The sequence below is a fragment of the Orcinus orca genome, chromosome 7 (genome assembly GCF_937001465.1).
Source record: "Orcinus orca chromosome 7, mOrcOrc1.1, whole genome shotgun sequence".
NCBI classification, from domain to species: Eukaryota; Metazoa; Chordata; class Mammalia; order Artiodactyla; family Delphinidae; genus Orcinus; species Orcinus orca.
In genome coordinates, this window is record NC_064565.1 from 91644095 (window position 1) to 91667741 (window position 23647).

At 41.5% G+C, this 23647-nt stretch overlaps 1 protein-coding gene across 6 annotated transcripts in view; it reads right to left on the reverse strand.

Annotated features, from left to right (window-relative positions):
• Positions 1–2121: 2121 nt before the first annotated feature.
• The window catches only part of KLF7 (KLF transcription factor 7), a 150375-nt gene continuing 128849 nt past the window's right edge, over positions 2122–23647 (reverse strand). For 3 of the 6 annotated variants that reach the window (XM_049711929.1, XM_049711930.1, XM_033429034.2), the window contains 2 exons: positions 21901–22024; positions 2122–8374 (listed from right to left, as the gene is read on the reverse strand). In XM_049711929.1, coding sequence (XP_049567886.1) covers positions 8323–8374; positions 21901–22024 — 176 coding nt within the window. In that variant the 3' untranslated portion in view covers positions 2122–8322. The remainder of the gene's footprint in view (positions 8375–21900; positions 22025–23647) is intronic. The other 3 variants (XR_007478253.1, XR_007478252.1, XR_007478251.1) reach the window with 3 other exon arrangements.

Here is a 23647-nt window from a genome sequence, read left to right on the forward strand (position 1 = left end):
TCCTAAGTGGAAGATGATCTAGCTATAATAAATTATTTATCAATTCCACCGAGCTCTGCTTTTTACAAGGTTCCTTTCCATTAGCACAGAATTTCCAGTCGGATACATAACCTCAGATTAGAGCTGTCACAAAGCCTATGCACTTTACTCCCCTAGGTTTACCCAGGTTACACTTTCTGACTACTGCCTGTTGAACTAGAATTATACTTACATTTTGCACTTACTAAGTGGCCAATCTTGCTTCTCTGATCTGTGAGTTGATGAGGAGATAAATATTGCTAGAAGGCAACACAAAGAACTTGCAACTCGCAAATAGGGAGGACACAGCAGAGGAAGTAGAGTCACTCGGGGTAAAGACTGGAGTCATGTAGTTTGGGGGTCAGACAACCTGACAGGCTGGAATCATCCCTGAATTATGTTACACGGCAAAAACGGATGCTAGAAAAATTGTGAAATGGGTAATGTATTTTTAGACATATTTTAAACAAAAGTTATGTCTCTAAATGTGGAAGCTTCAGTCATCTAGAATATTCACTTACGTAAACCATCTCCTTTCCTTATGGCAAAAATATTAGACTTACCAGCTTCCCCTCTTATCATCTCAGCGGGGTGTAGGTTGTCCCCCACCTAAAATGTTCAATTTGATATGCTTTGACATGTCAGGCTTATTCTTACGGAAAAATAAGCCATGCTCTAAGTAACGCTGCAAAACTATCTTATCCTTCCTCGCGCAAAGAAATTTCTAAGCCAATGACTTTGGTTATGAGATGGTTAAATTAGTCCGCTAGGCATGGACCTACTAAATGACCAGGGACCAGGAGGTGGGGCTGTGGACTCCAGGGTTGGTTCTCTTCCCACTGGAGCCTGCAGCTTCTTGTCAGCTGGCTTTGGGTTGCCCTTTTGCCCAGCTCACTTGCTTACTTGAAAGATGTGGCCGCAGATCTTTACAACTTTCAAAACCATTTTCCTGGCCCCTGACGCATCTACTGTTCTCTTTCCCTTAAGTTTTATTAGGGTGAGGCCACAAGCACTCAGCCTCCCTTCCCAGCCCCCTGCAACACTCCTCACACCCGTTTTCCTGTTCAGAGATATGCATGTGCCCAGGCAGCAAGTTTGGTCACCATAGTCACAATCTTTAATGTGAAAATGGATCGAAAAGTTTCTCGTCTCATTCGTCTGAGGAGGGATAGAAGTGATTCACCACTGCATCCGTTTCCCTAAGTCCAAAGCGTGAAAAGAAAGCTTGAGTAGCACTGTGTCCAGTGTAGGTGACAAATGTGTTCGTTTGTTGCTCCCAGTTAATGATACCACTTTTCTCGGAGATTCGCCCTGCAAGGGGTGCTGGGATTGTAACAGCAGTTAGGTTCTCTACCTTTCTGCTTACTTGGATGTTCTTTCCTGGAAGTCATGTGGGGAAGAGAAGATTTTAGTAAGTGTTCTTTTCAGTTCTGAGAATTCTCCCTAGGCCTTCCATCTCCCTCTTGTCAGTGTTTGCGGCTGCTTACATCTGCATCTACCTTCTCGTACTTACGCCTAGCCACCCACATGGCTCTGCCTCTGGTTAGCCTTCTCTTCCCCACCTTGTCACCAAACTCCTATAAATTGATTCCTCAACACCTCACCTCCATTATTCCTTCTCACATTTGCCTTCTTCTCTCCTGCACCAAGCGCTTCAAGTTGCCCTTTCCAAAGCTGCTATCCCAGAACAAACCTTCCCCTTCTCTCACCAAATAAACTGCTTTCAATAAGCTGCTCCTAACCCCCTGAACAAATGACATCCCACAACCCACCTCGTTCGAAAATATTGCTTTTCATAACCTCCAACCATTTGCTCTCTACCTCCCCTTAAAGAAATAAACTGTCTTTAGTGTTCCTTCTTATCTGGGCTCTGAGCTACCTCACTGAAACCATAAAATACACACACACACACACACACACACCCCCAACAGCCTCCCAAATGAAGAAAAATACCTAATACAATCTCTTGCCTTCCCTTTTTCTCTCTGAGAAAGAAAATTCTCATGAGGTATATAAGGACCCGTTTGGATCTCTCTGAGGATTTTTTTTTCTCCCTGGTGAGATAAGCTAAGGAGAAATACAGTAAGGCATTCCAAGGCCAAACACATTCTACTGTTTATTACACATATTACATTCTTAAATAAAAATGCGTCACATAACATTTTTTGCATAGATATCTTACAATATACCAATTTAAAAAAGAATTATGAAACAGACCAGTAACAAAAATAAATTTTTTCTTCATTAATAATTTTGTAACATTAACATACCACCATCATATAATACAAATAATAGTTTTAAATCTTAAGACTTTTGTACAGCAAAAAAACTTGACAAAGTAATATATTTATATATATATATAAAAAGCTTAAAAAAAATAAAATGTCAAAAAAAGGCATAACCGAGGGCTATAAGACTGGGTACTTCTGTGATATATTATAAATACCAGAGAAGGCCTGAGAGAGAGCATGTGACCGAGGGAGGTGTGGGAGGGGTAGGGCTGGGAGTAGGTCTCTCCAAACACACTTGTTAGACACGTCTGGCAAAAAGAAAACGTACAGTGCAAAAATAAAGTTCTTCAAGCAACTGTTACGAGCATGATAGAGAGTTGAAAGAAAAGTGGCAGTGGCTGGGAGGTTGCATGGTAGGGGGAGGGAGAGGGTGACAGGAGAGAAGGAGTTTGGGGGGCATTTATGGAAAGGAAGGGGGAGGCTTCAAAAACATTAAACATTTATTTTTGCCTCTGTGTTAGCAAGGAGATCTTGGCCGTAACAGGTGTATTTTTCCTCCCTGGAATGAAGCAGAAGTGAAAGATCAAGAAATTCAACTAAATCTGGGTTTAGATAGAAAATGCATGCGGAGAAAAACAAAAACAAAAAGGTTGAGGACCAGCCAGTGAGCCCCAAAGCCTTTCGGGACCTAGATTTGCAGAAATCATTCTGCCTCAGGTCCAAAGGCCTAGGATTAAAATGTCCCCTCTCCCCACCCTCAGCCCCTCCCCTCTACGTGGAACTCCCAGTGTGTTTTCAATATACTGGCAATTATAAGCATCCATCCCCCCCAAAAGATATTAGGCACTGGTGGCTACTCCTCGTAAACGTCAGTAGCCTAACTGTTTTCCTTCTGCGAAGGTACATTAGGTACACATGCACACGTGTCTAGCTGCGTGCACGCATACCACCCTCATTATTCTGACGTGGGGTGCATTTTATGGCAGTAGACAGAAGCTGGAGTCAAAGCAGTTTACGATTCCAAAGCTCACAGTTGAAAAAAATTGTATAAACAGTCCCCAACAAAGAACGCATCAACCTTCCCTCGTGACTGCTGAGAGGGAGCCCTGTTCGAAAAGAGTATCTAGTTTGGGATATTTGTGAAGTGACGGCCTAGGATTTCTCTCTCCGTTTTTGATACCTGTTTCCCGAGGACTTATACGTAAATGCAAAACACCTGAAGAAGACAGTACTATACTGGAAGGGTGCACGGAAGAAAGTTAATTGCAGCTTTATTTTTCCCTTTTCCAGGATCTATTAGGAATCAACAGAGGAGATTTAAGCCAATGTTAAAAGCAAGAGAAAACCCTGAAGCCTCAGGCAGTTCGTCATGGGATCTCGCATTTACAAGCAGTTTTTGCTTCCTTTGACACATTTTCGTTGTTCCGTCTCAAGTCTTCCCAAAGATCCTCATTGAGGAAAGTAGGCCATCAAAGAGGCATCGATGTATACTCAGGCCAGCCCCTTTTCAAACTGAGATATCACCATGTTTACCGAAATGTAATCCAGACCCGGAATGCAAATTCTCTCCTCCTCCCTCCACCCCACACTTGGCAGTGGCCACTTCCGGAAGATGCCAGAGGACGCTTCCGCAAGTAGATTTCAACCAGGTTCTACTTAACGAATTTTCACTTTGGCAAAGATCTGGGTGCAAAACTGCGGCCAGAAATGCTGGCCCTCATAAGATTTTTTTCAAAAAGAAACAATGAACCTGATTTCTGTAGTTAAATATGTTGCATCTCTGACTTTCCCAACCTTCTTCCTTCTCCTAAAACCAACTCATGCAAAAGAAAAGCCAAAAGCACTTTGCACTATATTTTAGATTTTATGAAGTGACTTCCATAGAGGAAACCATTTTGAACCAATAAAACTAATCACTAAGATTTGTTGTTCTTGCCATTTGAGTTCATTTCTTTTGACTTTGCCGTAGAATTCAGGAGTTGGAGCTATAGGCAGAATGTTCTGAACGCACTGGCTGAGCCACCCTGAAAGTCCCATTTATTTCCCCTTTGATGCAAATAGACATGGCTAATCTGGAAGCTTATCTCAAACTGAGATCCTTAAAAAGAAAATCTTCTCTGGCTTCTAGATTCAAAGAAGAGTTTTTAAAACATAGGAATCAGTTCTGCTAATCATGCGTGAGGTTGGCCGTCTTTTTTTACCCTGTTATCATCAGGCAATCAAAGATGTGAAAAGGGCACAAGAGGTGCAGGAGGGGAGGAGGACAGGGGATACTTGAAGGGCTTTGCAAGGGAGAGCACAGAGAGGAGAGGGAAATGGTCAGCATGAAGTTCATTCTGGGGGTCTCCGATATTTATATAAAATGCAGCTCTGTCATGGAATCCAAACATCTCTTTTTCGGGACATAATACTCATCACCACCAGGCATTAAGCTGGGCAATGAACCATCAATGGGGCAGGAGGCCAGTAGCCAGGAGCAGCATTATAATTTCAGGTTTCCACATCTTTGACTTACAGCCGTGTGGTAGGAGAAAGAAGCACAAACTGAAATAAAGAAAACTGTCAATGGCTTCGAAACACTCTTTTCCTATACGTCAAACTCTGAACCCTGGATAAACCGAGCTTGAGAGGACAACCTCAAGAAACACCGTGCCAGGTTTTTCCTTTCAAATTTGAGATCCCCTGGAATGTTGGGCGGTAACAATTTAAATGAGAAAGCGGTTTACTGTATTTCAAAGGTCCGTTAAAGCACTGTTCTAAATAACCTGTCCTCTTGGAAGCAAACTAGCTTCAGGTTATTTCTTGGAAAGCCTGTTCACGCCAGCAGGCTCTTTCCAACCATCTCTGCCGTTTCAGAGATGATGGACACTTGATCACAAATCCATTTCCAAAATGATTGGGGCTACTTGCCCCCCACCCCACCCACCACGGACAGGACTGGTTATCATTCAGAGGTGTCAATCGGGCTAGAGAAGAACAGTTTCAAAGCCATACACTTAGCGCCCACCAAATTCTCAGGCCAGTTCTCACAGTCAACAAATACCTGAAGCAAGCAAGCCAGCCCCACCATCGAGGTTCAGTGCACCCTGCTCAGAGAAAGGTCAGGAGCAGATTACAAAGGACCTCACTGATACAAAAGAGAGAGAAACTGCCGAACATTTCAGACGCTGATGAAGACCAAATGCCCTTCGTTCTGCCACGTTCAAATGAGATCTTTTCAAGACCACAGATGACAACGGGAAGCGAGCAAGCAATGATTACTCTTTTGCATTTTTTTTAAACTTTTTTTTTAATAGAGCCTTGCATTGGTCAGTTCAAAAATTAAATTAAGTATTATAAACCCTTAATAATAATAGCATTTCGAGAGGCAAGAGCAACTCCAGCTGGGCAGAGAACGTTTGTAAATCGTGGCAGCCATGGCTAACGCCATCACTGGTGTGTGCGTGCAGTCATGCTGGAGGCTGCTCTAGAAAGGGAAATCAACGAACCAACAAAACCTGGGGTGTCTAAAGTTTCATCTAGTGCACTGACTGGAGGCGCTACAGTCTAATACAGCTGAGGGACAAGGTCCCTCACACATCCTTCATTGAGAAAGGATGCACCACACATTCAAATATAATCCCATGGTCCGCCCTGATGGACTGGCTACAAATGCACTCGAATGCAGTCGAGAACTATGAGATTGTCAGCAAGCAGTGCTCCAGAAACGGTTTCTAAGTCATGTCTAGTTTTAAATCTTTGGAATAAAACTGATTTTTTAAAATACCCTCCTACTAACATATACATAATTGCCTCTGGCAAATGGGCAGATTTTGTGTGTATGTGTGTTTAGGGTGGTTTTTCTTTTTTTTTGCTGTTTTTTTTTTTTTGTTTCATTTTTCTTTTTTTTTTCTTTTTTTTTCTTTTTTTTGGTCTAAATTGAAAAAAGGAAAAAGGGAAAGAAAACTTTAAGGGCCGGACCTCAGAATGCCCCAAGTGTCCAATTGGCAGCTACAGCATTTGTGATATGGAGGCTCCTTTGCCCTCAGACGAGTAGTTTCAACATGTCAGTGAAATCAAAGTTTGCAGAAAGCTGAGAAACCAAATGCCAAGGATCTTGAAGGTTGCTGTCATAAATGTATCTGTGTTTCTTACATTATTATTTCCTTTCAAAGACTTCACTTTTGCATCCCAAATAGGTATGGGGTGGCATTTTAACAGTCAATGAGTCAAACAGTCAAGGAGGGCAGGAGGGGAGCCAGCTGGATGAAGGAGCAGCAACCATGGGTGGACCAAATGCCATTTTTGTTTTTTTAGACGTGTCTTGAAGGGATGGTCCCAGAATATACAAAATATACAATCTGCCCTAAAACCACCCCGCTTGCTTGCATAGGCCATTTAATGGTCCTAAAGGCAGTCTTTGGAGTTGAGGCCAGTGCCAGCTAGCTAAGAATGCGGGTAGATGGAGGCCGATATTGGATTGTGTGTGTGGGATGGAAAGTGAGGCATGTAACCCCCTCGGCGTCAGCTTGCAGAGTAAGAGTGAGGCCTCTGTTGATCCCGGGTGCTCTAGGTCACAAGTCATGGTGGGCCTAGCCAAAAAAAAAAAAAAAAATCAGAAATATGTCTCTCTTTTTAGACAGAGCATGAGAGAAATATCTCAACCCTTTCTTTAAATGTCCACCCTTCATTCCCACAATGGCATTTTGAACTGTGTGTTTTAACAAGTGGGGTGATACGACTCAGTGGGTATGAGAGAGGAAGAAAGGGTGATGGTTTTTGAAGTCACTAGACTTGGGAGGCATCCTCTGTTCTCCCCACTCCTGGAAAGAGTGATATTTTTGGCTTTTTGTCAGGTCGTAACCCAGAGTTAGGTTAAATATGCAGCTGCCCTTTGAGACTAGCAACATCTATGCTGAAACTGGTTATAGGGTAGCAATGACATACAGCACAGGGTTGATCACTGTAAGCTGAGGTCAGGATGCCTCAAGGGGGATGAGAAAAGTGTGATGTCCCATCTGATTGGCTGCTTCGAGAGCTGGACATCCAGGTGCCGAGAGAGAGTCCTGGAGAGGTTTAGTCCATGGAGAAAAGATAAAACATTTAAGCTTCCAAATAAGCTTTTCAAGTTTTCGTTAGCAAAAAACAGAGATTAAAAAGAAAAAATCTAGCACTGGCAATAAGGTGAGGCTCAAGGGATATACTGTGATTTATCATCAAGGACTTTATTCTCTTGGCCACTTTGCAGTCATGCTAGAAGTTTCCAGAATCCCTAGTGCATATGGTGTGCAAGAGAGTCAAAAAGTAAGAAAAGAAAACTCCTCCCTGGAGAGTGAAGTCTAGAGAAATGCAGGCCAGAAAGGTGTAAGGAGTTATTCCAGAGTCTGCCGCCACTAAGGCCGTTGGTATCAACTGGATAGATCTCAATAGTACTAAGAAGAACCAAAACTGATCAACAGTTCTGTGAGGAAGTCGGACGCACGGAATAGTAGGACTTTTCACACACAAAGGACAAATAAACCAAGAGTTAATTTTGGCTACCAAACTGCAATTTGGTTTTCTAGGTCATTTTCCCCCAACTATTTAAAAAGAAACATTAGTGCTACACATATGCAACTTTAAGACGTTGTATTCTCCTATCAAGTTGCACTGAGAAGCAAGTTAAATAAGCCCCTCTTACTGCCGTCCACCTGCAGAGACGTCATATCCATTTTCTTTGATTTCCATTGGCAACAGCGGGAAATAATTCCAATAGTGCTGAAGTAAGCAGCCAGACTGCCTTGCTGAGTTCACCTGGTTTCCTTCTTCTTCGTCTTCTACCATCTGGCTAGGGCAAGGCATAAAGAATAGACGTATATATTTTTAATATTAGCTGAGTGCATGACAGTGTGTATGTGCGCGTGTGTTGTGTGTCTATGTGTGAGTGCGTGTGTGCGTGTCTGCGTGTGTCTGTGCATGTGTGTACACAGAGGTTTAATAAGTGAGAACTTTCTTCTGCGAGGCAATGGGTCCCCGCCTGAAGTCCAGCCCCCTGCCTCATGGCATTTCCTTCAGACAATGGCCGGCGCCATGGCAACTGTGGCCTTTAGGTTTTTTAGATATGTCTCTTCATATGGAGGGCAAGATGGTCAGACCTGGAAAAACACCTAGGAAACATAAAAATAACAAGGATATTAGAGAGATTTGGGTAAATAACTTAACTTCCATCATCCCTTAGAAAACAATTAGCCCTACCTTAAAGAGAAGCAGTGCATGTGTGTTGAGAAATAAGGTGTATAGAGAAGGTGAGCTCAGGAGTCAGACTGCTTGGGTTCAAATCCCAGCTCTTCCAATAGCTGTATGACTCTGAGCACCTTAACCTCTCTGTACCTTAATTCCTCCTCAATAAAATGGGGATAATTACAGCACTTACTTCATAGATTGGTTGTGAGGATTAAATGAGATGATCTATGTAAAGTGCTTAGAAAATTCTCTGGCACATGGTAAGATCTCGATGAATATTAACTATTATTATCGAAATTGTCATTATTAAAGAAGAAATGAATGTAAAAGTGTGTTAGAAATGACGTGTCATGCCCGTATAGGGTAAATAAAGAATGATTAGCCTGTACCATTGAATGATGAAACTCTAACATTTCAACACCCAGATTTCAGTCCTAAGCTTTACAATGGAAGCCCAGAAATGCTGCCTGTGATACCTGCAGGTCTATATTCAAGTCGAGAAAAAGCTCATGTTTATTAAGGATGGTATCATATGCAGGCACGTGCTAGCTATTTCCCCAATCTCACCCCAATAATATCCTCAGCAGCCTTCCATGGTAAATCTTTGCACCCCTTTTGTGTGCATGTGCTAAATAAGGACACTGAGGCTTGGGTCACACAGCCAGTGAGTGGCAGCCATGGGGTGAGAACCCAGGCAGATCTATAAGCCCACTCTTTTGAACTGTTTCTTGGTACCCGACGTCCACCGCTGAGTGCCTTTGTCAGCCTCAGAGCTGATGCAGTGGTTGTTTTCACTCCTTCCCCCTTCTTCTGACACCACCAACTTGATCTTGCCCAGGACAGCAACTCTTCTGCGTTTTCAATTGTATGGGCCTGACCCTCCTCCTAAGGCTGAAGTTTTATGGCCACAGCGATCTGCTTTACTGACAGTCATGTGACCCACAAAAGTCAATGACAGCCAGGTCTGGGACATTTGCTGAAACTACTGAAAGAGAGAAGCTCTCTTTCCACTGGGGCTAAGATACTAATACTGAAGCCCGGAGCTGCTGGTGTCCATATGGCCATGTGGGAAAGAGCCTGCTTGAGAACGAAGTCAACAGAGAAAAATGGGGCCAGGGGGTAGAAAGGAAGAGAGAGTTTCTAGTCCTGTTAAATACATCTGAGAACCTGGACCCAGCCAAGCCAAAAGACAAATCCATTTCTATTCTTCTTAGTTATTAGAGCTAATAAATACCTTTGGAAGCTAACACCAGTCTGAATTAGAGTTCTGTACTTATAACTAATAGAGTGGCCATTTCCATATCCCCAAAGCCTACATACAATCTCAGGTTCTGGCTGGAATCCCAGTGAAGTCAGCACCTCAGACAGCAGTCATTCTTAGCTCTGGGTGTACATCCTCCCTCAGATCCTCTTCTAGAAACTGGCCACCCTCCTACCTGGGAGAATGTTCCCAGGATCCCCTGAGGCCTGAGATAACCCTCACAGTCCAAAACTCTTGTTGGGATATTAGCAAGCTGTCCTGCTCGGGTTAGCAAGGTTTCCTGTTCAGTGCAGAATTTCCCTGTATTTGTTCATTCCCAAAACCAACAAACAAACAACAAACAAACAAAAACCAGCCCTATCCCCTGATCCCAACATTTCTCCACACACCTTTTGTGTTCATTTCATAAACAGGTACACATGCAGGATAGAACCTCAAGGAAATGAAGCAAAACAGAACAAAGGTAAAATGAAAAAAAAAAGGGAAAATTACAGTAGAAAATTATCTAATCCAATAATGGGTTGAATAATAGTAATTCTAACTATAACCACTTATTTCAGGCTCTGATTTGGTATGAGAAAGATACTTGGATAATCCCTTAGAGTTCCATTGAAAGGGGATTTGATTTACTATAAAACAGTGATAAATTTTCCTTAAAAGCAAGTACTTGATGTCACTGGTACAAGAAAAAGCAATACAGCCTGCAGGGAATTTAGTATTTGACTTGCACGACTCTGTCCTGTCCTGAAGGCACACTTAGTACTGCCCACTGGCTCCTCTGTTTCTTTCCCTCCCTCCCTCCCTTCCTCCCTTCTTTCTTTTCTCCGTCCTTCATCTCAACAGCTTTGAGGAAGAAGATCTAAGCCAGGAAGTTCTTTTTGTAGGTATTTCCTTTTTAAAGTTAACATCCTCACGAGAACTCTATATAAAGACAGTACCATTCTTATCCCCACTACCAGATGAGATACTCATCAAAAAGAGGCAAAGCCAAAATCTGAACCCAAGTAGCCTGACTCCAGAGCCCAGGCTCTTAGCCATATCTGCTTTTTAGGCTGAAAAGAAGGTCAAGCTGAGCTGTCAATTTAAAGAGTCTGTAGTAGGCAGAATAATGGATGGCCCTCCCCAGATATCTACACCTCATCCCCAGGACTTGTGAATATGTTAGGTTCAAAGACAAAGGGGAGTTAAGGTTGTGGATGGAATTAATTTGCTGATCGACTGATCTAAAGATAGGGAGATTACTCTGATTTATCTGGGTAGGCCCAATGTCACCACAAGGGTCTTCAAAAGTGGAAGAGGGAATTAAAAGAGAAAACCAGAGAGATGGCAGCAGGTGAAGGACTCAACAGCTCTGATGATGAAGGAATGGGGTCAGGAGGCAAGGAATGTGGGCAAAGCTGAAAGCTGGAAAAGACAAGGAAATGGATTCTCCCCTTGAGCCTCCAGAAAGCAACAGAGCACAGCCCCCATCTTGATTTTGTCCCCAGTGAGACCTGTGTTGGACTTCTAACCTACAGAGCTGTAAGATAATAATTTATAATTTATAAAGATAAATAAGGGTGGGCTTCCCTGGTGGCGCAGTGGTTGAGAGTCCGCCTGCCGATGCAGGGGACGTGGGTTCGTGCCCCGGTCCGGGAAGATCCCACATGCCGCGGAGCAGCTGGGCCCATGAGCCATGGCTGCTGAGCCTGCGTGTCCAGAGCCTGTGCTCCGCAACGGGAGAGGCCACAACAGTGAGAGGCCCGTGTACAGCAAAAAAAAAAAATAAATAAATAAATAAATAAATAAATAAATAAATAAGGGTGATATAAACTTGTGGCAATTGGTAATGGCAGCAGCTAGAAAACTAATCCAGAAGTTAATCTGGTCAGGCCTGAGCAGTAAGGACCTGTAAGAAAGCAACAGAGCAGGTACTAAGAATCCTGCCTGTCCAAAAGAGGCACATGGGGATTTGAGACAGTAAGAAGCAAAGTATAAGTCATGGCAGTACAAAACCTCTTTCTTTTCCTTTCCATATCCTGAGAACATACAGGACAACAGTATTCTTGAGATAGGACTTCATTTGAAATTACCACTCCGTAATGTATGTGTTCCATACTTTTATTCTGCATTTACCACTTGCCTAGCCTATGCTGGGTATCTAGCAATATATGTACAAGCAACTATCTTTACCCTTCAAGTTCTTTCAGAAAAAAGTAAACCGAATCTTTGACATGGTATGAAATGTAACTGCACCCCTCTTGAATCAAACTAGCATCATTATTTTTTTAAATTCTAGGAAGTACATGATGTTTAAAATTAGACTAGGTGGTTTCTGAACTGGAGATAAAGAAGACTGCAGGGCAAGGAATGTGGGCAGCCTCTAGGAGCTAAGAGTGGTTCTGGCTGATAGCAAACAAGGAAATAGGACTTCAGGCCTACCATAGCAAGAAGTCTTATGATACTCTGAGGAGAGAACCTAGCCAGGCCAAGCTGGATTTCTGACCTACAGAAATATGGGAAGATAAACCACAGGCAGTATGGCCTTTGCATTCAGAGGTCTTCGTTGAAGTTCTCACTGAGTTCCTCGTTTCTTCTCCCAAGCCTGGCAAGCATTTTTATGATTACGTCTTTGAACTCTTTATCAGCACCATCATTCCTGAGAGATCAAGACAGTGTTACTAAAAACCATAAATCTAAAGAGGGGTGGCTAACATTTTTATAAAACAGTTGAAGAAGATGAGGAATTGATATACAGAGAAGTTCAATAACTTGCCCTAGGATATAACTGTTACAGGACTGCCGTCCAGACTTCCTGAATAAGTCAAATTGTGGTGAACTGATCATCATCAAGTCATTATGACAATCCAGGAATAAGATCTTTCTGTCCAAAAAGGACTTCCAGTACTATATGAATAGAAGTAGTTAAGAGGAGGCATCCTTGTCTTGTTCCTGATCTTAGAGGAAAAGATTGCAGATTTTCCCTGCTGTATGGCTGATAGGGTCTTGGTGCTCCGGCCAGGTGCCAGGCCTGTGCCTCTGAGTTGGGAGAGCCGAGTTTAGGACACCGGCCCACCAGAGACCTCCTGGGTCCACATAATATAAAATGGCGAAAGCTCTCCCAGAGATCTCCATCTCAACGCTAAGACCCAGCTCCACTCAACGACCAGCAAGCTACAGTGCTAGACATCCTATGCCAAACAACTAGCAAGACAGGAACACAACCCCAGCCATCAGCAGAGAGGCTGCCTAAAATCATAATAAGGTCACAGACACGCCAAAACACACCCCGGGACATGGTCCTGCCCACCAGAAAGACAAGATCTAGCCTCATCCACTAGAACACAGGCACCAGTCCCCTCCACCAGGAAGCCTACACAACCCACTGAACCAACCTTAGCCACTGGGGGCAGACACCAAAAACAACGGGAACTATGAACCTGAAGCCTGTGAAAAGGAGACCCCAAACACAGTAAGTTAAGCAAAATCAGAAGACAGAGAAACACACAGCGGATGAAGGAGCAAGGTAAAAACCCATCAGACCAAACAAATGAAGAGGAAATAGGCAGTCTACCTGAAAAAGAATTCAGAGTAATGATAGTAAAGATGATCCAAAATCTTAGAAATAGAAGGCAGAAAATACAAGAAATGTTTAAGAAGGACCTAGAAGAACTAAAGAGCAAACAAACAATGATGAACAATACAATAAATGAAATTAAAAATTCTCTAGAAGGAATCAATAGCAGAATAAATGAGGCAGAAGAACGGATAAGTGACCTAGAAGATAAAAGAGTGGAAATAACTACCACAGAGCAGTATAAAAAAAAAAAAAAGAATGAAAAGAATTGAGGACAGTCTCAGAGACCTCTGGGACAACATTAAATGCACCAACATTTGAATTATAGGGGTCCCAGAAGAAGAAGAGAAAAAGAAAGGGACTGAGAAAATATTTGAAGAGATTATAGTTGAAAACTTCCCTAATATGGGAAAGGAAATAGTCAATCAAGTCCAGGAAGAACAGAGAGTCCCATACAGGATAAAACCAAGGAGAAACACGCCAAGACACTTACTAATCAAACCGTCAAAAATTAAATACAAAGAAAAAATATTAAAAGCCACAAGTGAAAAACAACAAATAACACACAAGGGAATCCCCATAGGTTAACAGCTGATCTTCCAGCAGAAACTCTGCAAGCCAGAAGGGAGTGGCAGGACACATTTAAAGTGATAAAAGAGAAAAACCGACAACCAAGATTACTCTACCCAGCAAGGATCTCATTCAGATTTGACAGAGAAATGAAAAGCTTTTCAGACAAGCAAAAGCTAAGAGAATTCAGCACCACCAAACCAGCTTTACAACAAATGCTAAAGGAAATTCTCTAGGCAGGAAACACAAGAGAAGGAAAAGATCTACAATAACAAACCCAAAACAATTAAGAAAATGGTAATAGGAACATACATATTGATAATTAGTTTAAATGTAAATGGATTAAATGCTCCAACCAAAAGACATAGACTGGCTGAATGGATACAAAAACAAGACCCATGTATATGCTGTCTACAAGAGACCCACTTCAGACCTAGGGACACATACAGACTGAAAGGAGGGGATGGAAAAAGATATTCCATGCAAATGGAAATCAAAAGAAAGCTGGAGGGGCAATTCTCATATCAGACAAAATAGACTGTAAAATAAAGACTATTAAAAGAGACAAAGAAGGACACTACATAATGATCAAGGGATCAATCCAAGAAGAAGATATAACAATTGTAAATATTTATGCACCCAACATAGGAGCACCTCAATACATAAGGCAAATGCTAACAGCCATAAAAGGGTAAATCTACTGTAACACAATCAGAGTAGGGGACTTGAACACCCCACTTTCACCAATGGACAGATCATCCAAAATGAAAATAAATAAGGAAACACAAGCTTTAAATGATACGTTAAACAACATGGACTTAATTGATATTTATAGGACATTCCAACCGAAAACAACAGGATACACTTTCTTTTCAAGTGCTCAAGGAACATTCTCCAGAATAGATCATACCTTGGGTCACAAATCAAGCCTTGGTAAATTTAAGAAAATTGAAATCGTATCAAGTATCGTTTCCAATTACACCGTCATGAGACCAGATATCAATTACAGGAAAAAATCTGTAAAAAATAGAAACACATGGAGGCTAAACAATACACTACTAAATAACCAAGAGATCACTGAAGAAATCAAAGAGGAAATCAAAAAATATGTAGAAACAGATGACAATGAAAACACGATGACCCAAAACCTATGGGATGCAGCAAAAGCAGTTCTAAGAGGGAAGTTTATAGCAATACAATCCTACCTCAAGGAACAAGAAACATCTCAAATAAACAACCTAACCTTAAACCTAAAACAATTAGAGAAAGAAGAACAAAAAAACCCCAAAGTTAGCAGAAGGAAAGAAATCATAAATATGAGACGAGAAATAAATGAAAAAGAAACAAAGAAAATAATAGCAAAGATCAACAAAACTAAAAACTGGTTCTTTGAGAAGATAAAATTGATAAAACATTAGCCAGACTCATCAAGAAAAAAAGGAAGAAGACTCAGTTCAATGGAATTAGAAATGAAAAAGGAGAAGTAACAATTTACACTGCAGAAATACAAAGGATCATGAGAGATTACTACAAGCAACTATATGCCAATAAAATGGACAACCTGGAAGAAATGGACAAATTCTTAGAAAAGCACAACCTTCCGAGACTGAACCAGGAAGAAGTAGAAAATATAAACAGACCAATCATAAGCACTGAAATTGAGACTCTGATTGAAAATCTTCCAACAAACAAAAGCCCAGGACCAGATGGTTTCACAGGTGAAGTCTATCAAATATTTAGAGAAGACCTAACACCTATCCTTCTCAAACTCTTCCAAAATGTAGCAGAGGGAGAAACATTCCCAAACACATTCTACGAGGACACCATCGCCCTGATACCAAAACCAGACAAAGATGTCACAAAGAAAGAAAACTACAGGCCAATATCTCTGATGAACATAGATGCAAAAATCCTCAACAAAATAATAGCAAACAGCATCCAACAGCACATTAAGAGAATCATACACCATGATCAAGTGGGATTTATCCCAGGAATGCAAGGATTCTTCAATATACGCAAACCAACCAATGTGATAAACTATATTAACAAATTGAAGGAGAAAAACCATATGATCATCTCAATAGATGCAGAGAAAGCTTTCAACAAAATTCAACACCCATTAATGATAAAAACCCTCCAGTAGGCATAGAGGGAACTTACCTCAACATAATAAAGGCCATATAGAACAAACCCATAGCCAACATCGTTCTCAATGGTGAAAACTGAAACCATTTCCTCTAAGATCAAGAGGAACAAGACAAGGTTGTCCACTCTCACCACTATTATTCAACATAGTTTTGGAAGTTTTAGCCACAGCCATCAGAGAATAAAAAGAAATAAAAGGAATCCAAAATGGAAAAGAAGTAAAGCTGTCACTATTTGCAGATGACATGATACTATACATAGAGAATCTTCAAGATGCTACCAGAAAACTACTAGAGCTAATCAATGAATTTGGTAAAGCAGCAGGATACAAAATTAATGCACAGAAATCTCTTGCATTCCTATACACGAATGATGAAAAATATGAAAGAGAAATTAAGAAAACACTCCCATTTACCATTACAACAAAAAGAATAAAATATCTAGGAATAAACCTACCTAAGGAGACAAAAGACCTGTAAGCAGAAAACTATAAGACACTGATGAAAGAAATTAAAGATGATACAAACAGATGGAGAGATATACCATGTTCTTGGATTGGAAGAATCGATATTGTGAAAATGACTATAGTACCCAAAGCAATCTACAGATTCAATGCAATCCCTATCAAACTACCAATGGCATTTTTCACAGAACTAGAGTAAAAAACTTCACAATTTGTATGGAAACACAAAAGACCCCGAATAGCCAAAGCTATCTTGAGAAAGGAAAATGGAGCTGGTGGGATCAGGTTCCTGGATTTCAGACTATACTACAAAGCTACAGTAATAAAGACAGTATGGTACTGGCACAAAAACAGAAATAGAGATCAATGGAACAGGACAGAAAGCCCAGAGATAAACCCACACACATATGGTCACCTTATTTTTGATAAAGGAGGCAAGCATATACAATGGAGAAAAGACAGCCTCTTCTATAAGTGGTGCTGGGAAAACTGGACAGCTACATGTAAAAGAATGAAATTAGAACACTCCTTAACACCATACACAAAAATAAACTCAAAATGGATTAAAGACCTAAATGTAAGGCCAGACACTATCTAACTCTTAGAGGAAAACATAGGCAGAACACTCTATGACATAAATCACAGCGCGATCCTTTTTGACCCACCTCCTAGAGAAATGGAAATAAAAACAAAAATAAACAAATGGGACTTAATGAAACTCAAAAGCTTTTGCACAGCAAAGGAAACCATAAACAAGACGAAAAGACAACCCTCAGAATGGGAGAAAATATTTGCAAATGAAGCAACTAACAAAGGATTAATCTCCAAAATATACAAGCACCTCATGCGGTCAATATCAAAGAAACAAACAACCCAATCCAAAAATGGGCAGAAGACCTAAATAGACATTTCTCCAAAGAAGATATACAGATTGCCAACAAACACATGAAAGGATGCTCAACATCACTAATCATTACAGAAATGCAAATCAAAACTACAATGAGGTATCACCTCACACTGGTCAGAATGGCCACCATCAAAAAATCTATAAACAATAATTGCTGGAGAGGGTGTGAAGAAAAGGGAACCCTCTTGCACTGTTGGTGGGAATGTAAATTTATACAGCCACTATGAAGAACAGTATGGAGGTTCATTAAAAAACTAAAAACAGAACTACCATATGACCCAGCAATCCCACTACTGGGCATTTACCCTGGGAAAACCATAATTCAAAAAGAGTCATGTACCACAATGTTCATTGCAGCTCTATTTACAATAGCCAGGACACGAAAGCAACCTAAGTGTCCCCCGAGAGATGAATGGATAAAGAAGATGTGGTACATAAATACAATGAAATATTACTCAGCCATAAAAGAAACAAAATTGAGTTATTTGTAGTGAGGTGGATGGACCTAGAGTCTGTCATACAGAGTGAAGTAAGTCAGAAAGAGAAAAATACCATATGCCAGCATATATATATGGAATCTAAAAAAAAAAAAAAAAAGGTTCTGAAGAACCTAGGGGCAAGACAGGAATAAAGATGCAGATGTAGAGAATGGACTTGAGGACACGGGGAATGGGAAGGATAAGCTGGGACGATGTGAGAGACTGGCATGGACATATATACACTACCAAATGTAAAACAGATAGCTAGTGGGAAGCAGCCACATAGCACAGGGAGATCAGCTCGGTGCTTTGTGACCACTTAGAGGGGTGGATACGGAGGGTGGGAGGGAGACGCCAAGTGAGGAGATATGGGGATATATGTATATGTATAGCTGATTCACTTTGTTATGAAGCAGAAACTAACAAACCATTGTAAAGCAATCACACTCCAAAAAAGATGTTAAAAAAGAAAAATTAGACTAGGTCCCTCACCACTGAGGTTTTATTTAAATCCAGTACACCAGCAAGATACTTAGCCATGATTAATTTATATTTATTAATTTATACTTACCGAGTTCCACATAGGAATAGTAAAGTAAAAAGTAATAAACTCAGCATCTAGAAATGCAGAATCAAATAATTGTAAGGGTAATATACCCCCAGAGGGTATCTGTGACTCTACAGCAGTCAGATGACCTTGAATAAGAAGGTCCTTAATGATTGAAATTTGTTCATTACAGAGAACTAGTCAAACCCCTATTGTAGTTTCAGCTGCTTATGAAAAAGGCCCACTAAAGTCACATGGGCATTAAGCTGATAGCAATCCTCTAGGGCACTGAAGGGCCAGATAGGGGTTGGTATTTGTCACCACCTCTTACTGAGCTGACTTAGAGATCAAAGATCAAAATGCCTCCTCTAAACTTCCCAGGATCTTGGAGGTACTACCCCGGGAGCAGTCTCCCTGGATTATATCTGCATATGACCACTTGGGGAAACAGCCCTGACAACCACCATCAGCAGCCTCATGCTCTGTGGGCTGAGAAAGAAGATTCAGCGCTGTAAGCAGCTGATCACTGAGTGGGCTGCACTGTTGAGTTTGACGGTAAGAAAATGGCAGAGTCACCTCACTGCTTTCTCCTCTAACCCAAACCTGAAGCCAGAGGTCACAAAACCCAATGTCTTCAGGGGCCAGGCAGATAAAGTAAATGGGTGCAACGGGTGAAGTGTAAGAAACACACAGCACTGTTAAGCTATGTGATTCCACTTCTGATAAGGCATGGATTAAGAGGACATAACGAGACGTGTGATGATACACGGCGAAGGATGCTCTGCCTTCTCACTGGGGAGACTGTGGTGGGGGAGGAGGGACAGTGAGAAATGAGTGACCACAGGGCCATCACTGAAAGGTAGTGATGACTCTTCAGCGCCAGAAAATCACGGCCACGTGGGAATGGGAGCCCACTGTTACCAGATCTTCCGCGTTTTTCAGACAAAGCCAGGAATAGAGATCTTTGTGGCACTTAGCAATTTTAAATGTTAGCAAGACAAAGAAAAACTCATGTATGTTTAATCTACCCTTCAGGCAAAATAAAAGTATAAGTTAGACTTATACTTTTTTGCATCTAGAAATGCAGAATCAAATAATTTGGGCTCCAGGAGGTACCTGCTTTAAGGACAAGAAACCCTAATCCTAGTTCGGCCTCTAGGCAGTCTGATTGCTAAATTAAACGAGGCAAGAGATAGGTTTCTTGGGCTCGTACACCCTTTGGGCCCAATAGGCTTCAGTGTCCTGCTAAGGGCTACAGATGCCCTCTGTTTCTGAAGGTAAAGTCTTCTAAGGAATGCCAAGTCCCCGGTCGCTCCAGGCTTTCCTTCCATCGGCTTTGGGACCACTCCAACTCCCCACGTCACCTCCCAGACCTGCTCTATTCTTAGTATAATTCCTGCAACTGAAGTACAAGGTGCTGCCTGTCAGGACACACGAATGAGACTCCTCCCCCTGATTTCTGACACTGTTGAAATGCACTGGCTCTTGGTCCATGCCACAGGACTCTGAGCTACTCACCAGCTCCCCCAAATACCACATCACAGAATTTGTACCACCTGTTCCTCAAATTTCTAACTCCAGAAACCAGAGTATATTTCAATGAGGAAAATAAAGCAAAAGACTAACCAAATTACCCGTCCCTGACATCTCCTTCACTGAAATATCCAGTCGGTGTGAAATATTTCTCCATATAAATCACACAAATGGTCAGGTTTAATCCTAATGTGTCAAGTGCTGGACAGTTGCATACTGCTTAGTAACTCGGTGGACCTAAAGAGAGGAATACTAACTCTGGCAATTTCCCCAGATTGTGGCCATCTCTAATGCACCACCTCCAAGTAATAGCCTCACCACCCTTCAGGGCAAGGCGACTCGTGTGTACCTACAACCACCACACTTCGACAACTCACAAAGGATCCTCTTCATCCCCACTGATATAAGGCTCTTCCTCGAAGGGCTGTGGTCAAAGAGTCACCATCTATATAACTTCTTTATTAGTAGCCAGGGTTAGAGAGGAATGAACTTGAGATGGGAGTCGAGACATGATATCAAATAAGGAGAAACATCACTGAAATATAATCTGTAGAAGAACAGCTGCTGATTCACATAAATTTAGGGGGACTTTGAGGTAATGGGATAGAAATGAAAAAACAGGTTGTGTTTTTAGGTAGCAGAAGAGCGCTCCAAGGGAATGAGAGACAATAGCTTCATGGAATGTACTTCCTCAGCCCTGGGGTGGGAGGTTATCTTTGGGCTCCAGGAGGCATGGGGGGCTTTATTTAGTTCTTCAAGAATGAAGATAAGAGGAAAATAGCCTCTTCAGGAAAAAGGAAAAAAAAAAAAAAAGGAGGAAAAACCTGAATACTCCTTTATAAGCATCTTAAAGGAGCTCCAAGCCAAGTGGCCACCCATGAGATTTGGCCACTCTTGCCCTGCTCTCCAAACAAACAGGCACTACTCCAGAGGAAGGTCTGGTGAGGGAGGTGCCGGCACAGTGATGAGGGGGGCAGGATGGGAAAACCATTGCATTTCCTCCGACAGAGAGCCAGGCCTCTGCAGACATCCTGCTCACCCCTCCTGCCAGCCTGTGAACTGCTGGCTGAGCCGGGGAACCCTGAGGCTTTCAGGGCTTTTATCGTATTAGAAGCATTTTTCTCATCATAACCGAGACCTTTAGTAGTGCATTAAAAAGATGGTTAATTTTCTTAAGCTTCCTTTTAAACACAGAAATAGGATTAGAAGGCTAACACGCTCAGATGCAAGCCCATTATTTGATTATGTCTAAACCTAATCCTGCCTTCACCTTGGCCTGCAGAGTCTCCATTTTGGGGTTTATTGGTTGATAATGCCAGGGCTGTCAGATACTATTACTTGCATAGAATCTGCTGCTACGTGCTCTTTCTTCCACTATCAAATGCTGAAGGTTTGAAATTGAATTATAGGATAAGTTCTCAAAGCCTCACCAACTTTTAGAACTTTGTACCTATTTTCAAAGAAGAAAGGATGGTCCAGGCCCCCCAAAGAATGGGAACTCTCTTCAGCAAATTCATTTCTAACAGTGCTTCGAAGAAAAGTCTTATAATTCACCTTCCCTCCATTAAGCAGGCTTTCTATTCTTTCACGTTATTAAGGATGAGGAAAAATAGTGTTGATGTTAATAAAAAGATCAGAAGCTACAGGTGACCATTCTCTATCCTATCACTTTTCCTATTATACTAAAATTATCTGTCACATCATCCCCTTGAGGGTAGGAGCTATGTCTTATTGATACCCAGTGACTATCACAGTTCTGGTGTTCATTAAATACTTATGTAACTGATCCAAGAATTCATATCATCTCTTGGTTACATGCAAGGAGGCACCCTTATCTAATTGGTTTTCTCCATGGAGAAGTAAAAGGCATTCCCAGGCCTGAGTCTCTGCAAGAGAGGCTTGTGATAAACCCAAGAGCACACGACCAGCACCCCCCCACCCATTTCAGCAACTCCCTTCCCCATCCCAACAGCTTCTAAGTTTCTTTACCTGTCGCAGTGGTTGCATTTAAAGGGCTTTGCACCTGTGTGTTTCCTGTAGTGCCTTGTGAGCTCATCGCTTCGTGCAAAACGCCACTCACACCCTTCCCATGAGCACTTATAAGGCTTCTCACCTGCAAGAAGAGATGGAATGACCATGGTCAGCAACAGGAACAAAACGGGCACACACCTGATCAGGGTCTGCTACCTATTCTACAGTCTTGGAAAAGGACTGTGAAATCATTCTTGAAAGACTGCATTTCCTAACACAGTATGTCACATTTGGTTTTTTTTTTTTTGTCTCCTGGTGTTTTTCTTGTTGTTATTTTATTTTATTTTTTAACCTTCAAAAGTGGTTTCACCAGATCTTCAAATCTGGAGCTGTCATTTCAGTTCCCAGAGTCAGAGCATTTACTTCAACTGGTGAGGGATCAATTTTTATTTATTTTCTATTCCCTGGAGCACTTTGACCCCCTCCCCCCGACTCTAAGCAGAAAGGAAATGTGCTATTTTCATCTGAACCACAAATGTTTCTAATTCTATTTTTCTCCAGAACCTACAGTAATTTACCATTTCAGCCTATTTAGTCTTCTCCCCTCTCTTCCCTCCTACCACAAACTGTAGCCAGGCAGCTGACTGACAAGGCAAAGAGCTCAGGTCTCCCAGAACCCCCGCTCCTTCCAGTAAATGTGAGTGGATGGACAGTCACGAGAAAAGGCTACAATCTGAGAGTAAAACAAAAATCACTTAACGATTCCCGGCATTTATGTAAAATACAGTTTCAAAAGTCCTATTTAAGAAGCTCATCACTTAATGACTCCAGAGCGTTCATATTTGAGCGTGATACACATTATTACAAAATATTTTTAAACAATTTGTAGAGCAAGGTTTCAGCCACGGTGAAGCTGCTTAGAAGCACGAAATTCGAGCTCTGTGCTCAAGTGACCTTTTCGCACAGTAAATACAGATGGAGGAATATGGAAGAGAAAGTACATGATTTTCCTAAGACCTTTTTTTAACCCATCAACGTCTGTCATCAAACATGACAAATACTTACCCTTCCAACTGTATGGTGGGCTGGTTCTAATAAGAAGAAAAATGATCTTTGAAATCATGAGAGTTACTGAGCCCTGTAACTGAGAGGCTGGTTAGCATAGCAGTCAACAGCTCTGAAGCCAACCTTCCTAGGCTCAACTTTTGGTTCCGCCCTTAACTGTCTATCCTTGGGCAAGTTAATCAACATCTCTGTGCCTCTGTTTTCTTAGAGATATGTACCTTAAAGGGTTTGGAGAGGATAAATTAATATACATATGTACTATATATAAATTAGAACAACGCCTGGCATAGGTAAGTATTATAAACTGCTAAATCTGAAATCTCCAGATACACAAGTGCCAAAGTAGTACGGCTGCCCCATTATTTCTCCATTTTTAATAGCTCAACGTTCACTAGGCAGCACTTAAGGAGACATTGCCCAGGTACTATACTTGACCCAGTTTCTTCTTTCCACCTTTTTCCTTCCCTTTGAACCTAACTACAAAGCATTCACAATTCTTTATTTGTATCACCTAGAATTGAACCAAACATGATTGAAAAATTTCATTTCATTAAATTGGTGCCCTAGTGGGCTGCTGCTCTGTAAAACCCATGGAGAAGAGGAATGAGAAACACAGGCATTTCTTTTCAATCGAACCAAGAGGACATGAAGGAGGGCCAGAAGCGCAGGAGGAAACCCATTCAGTTTTGGAAACCAGAAA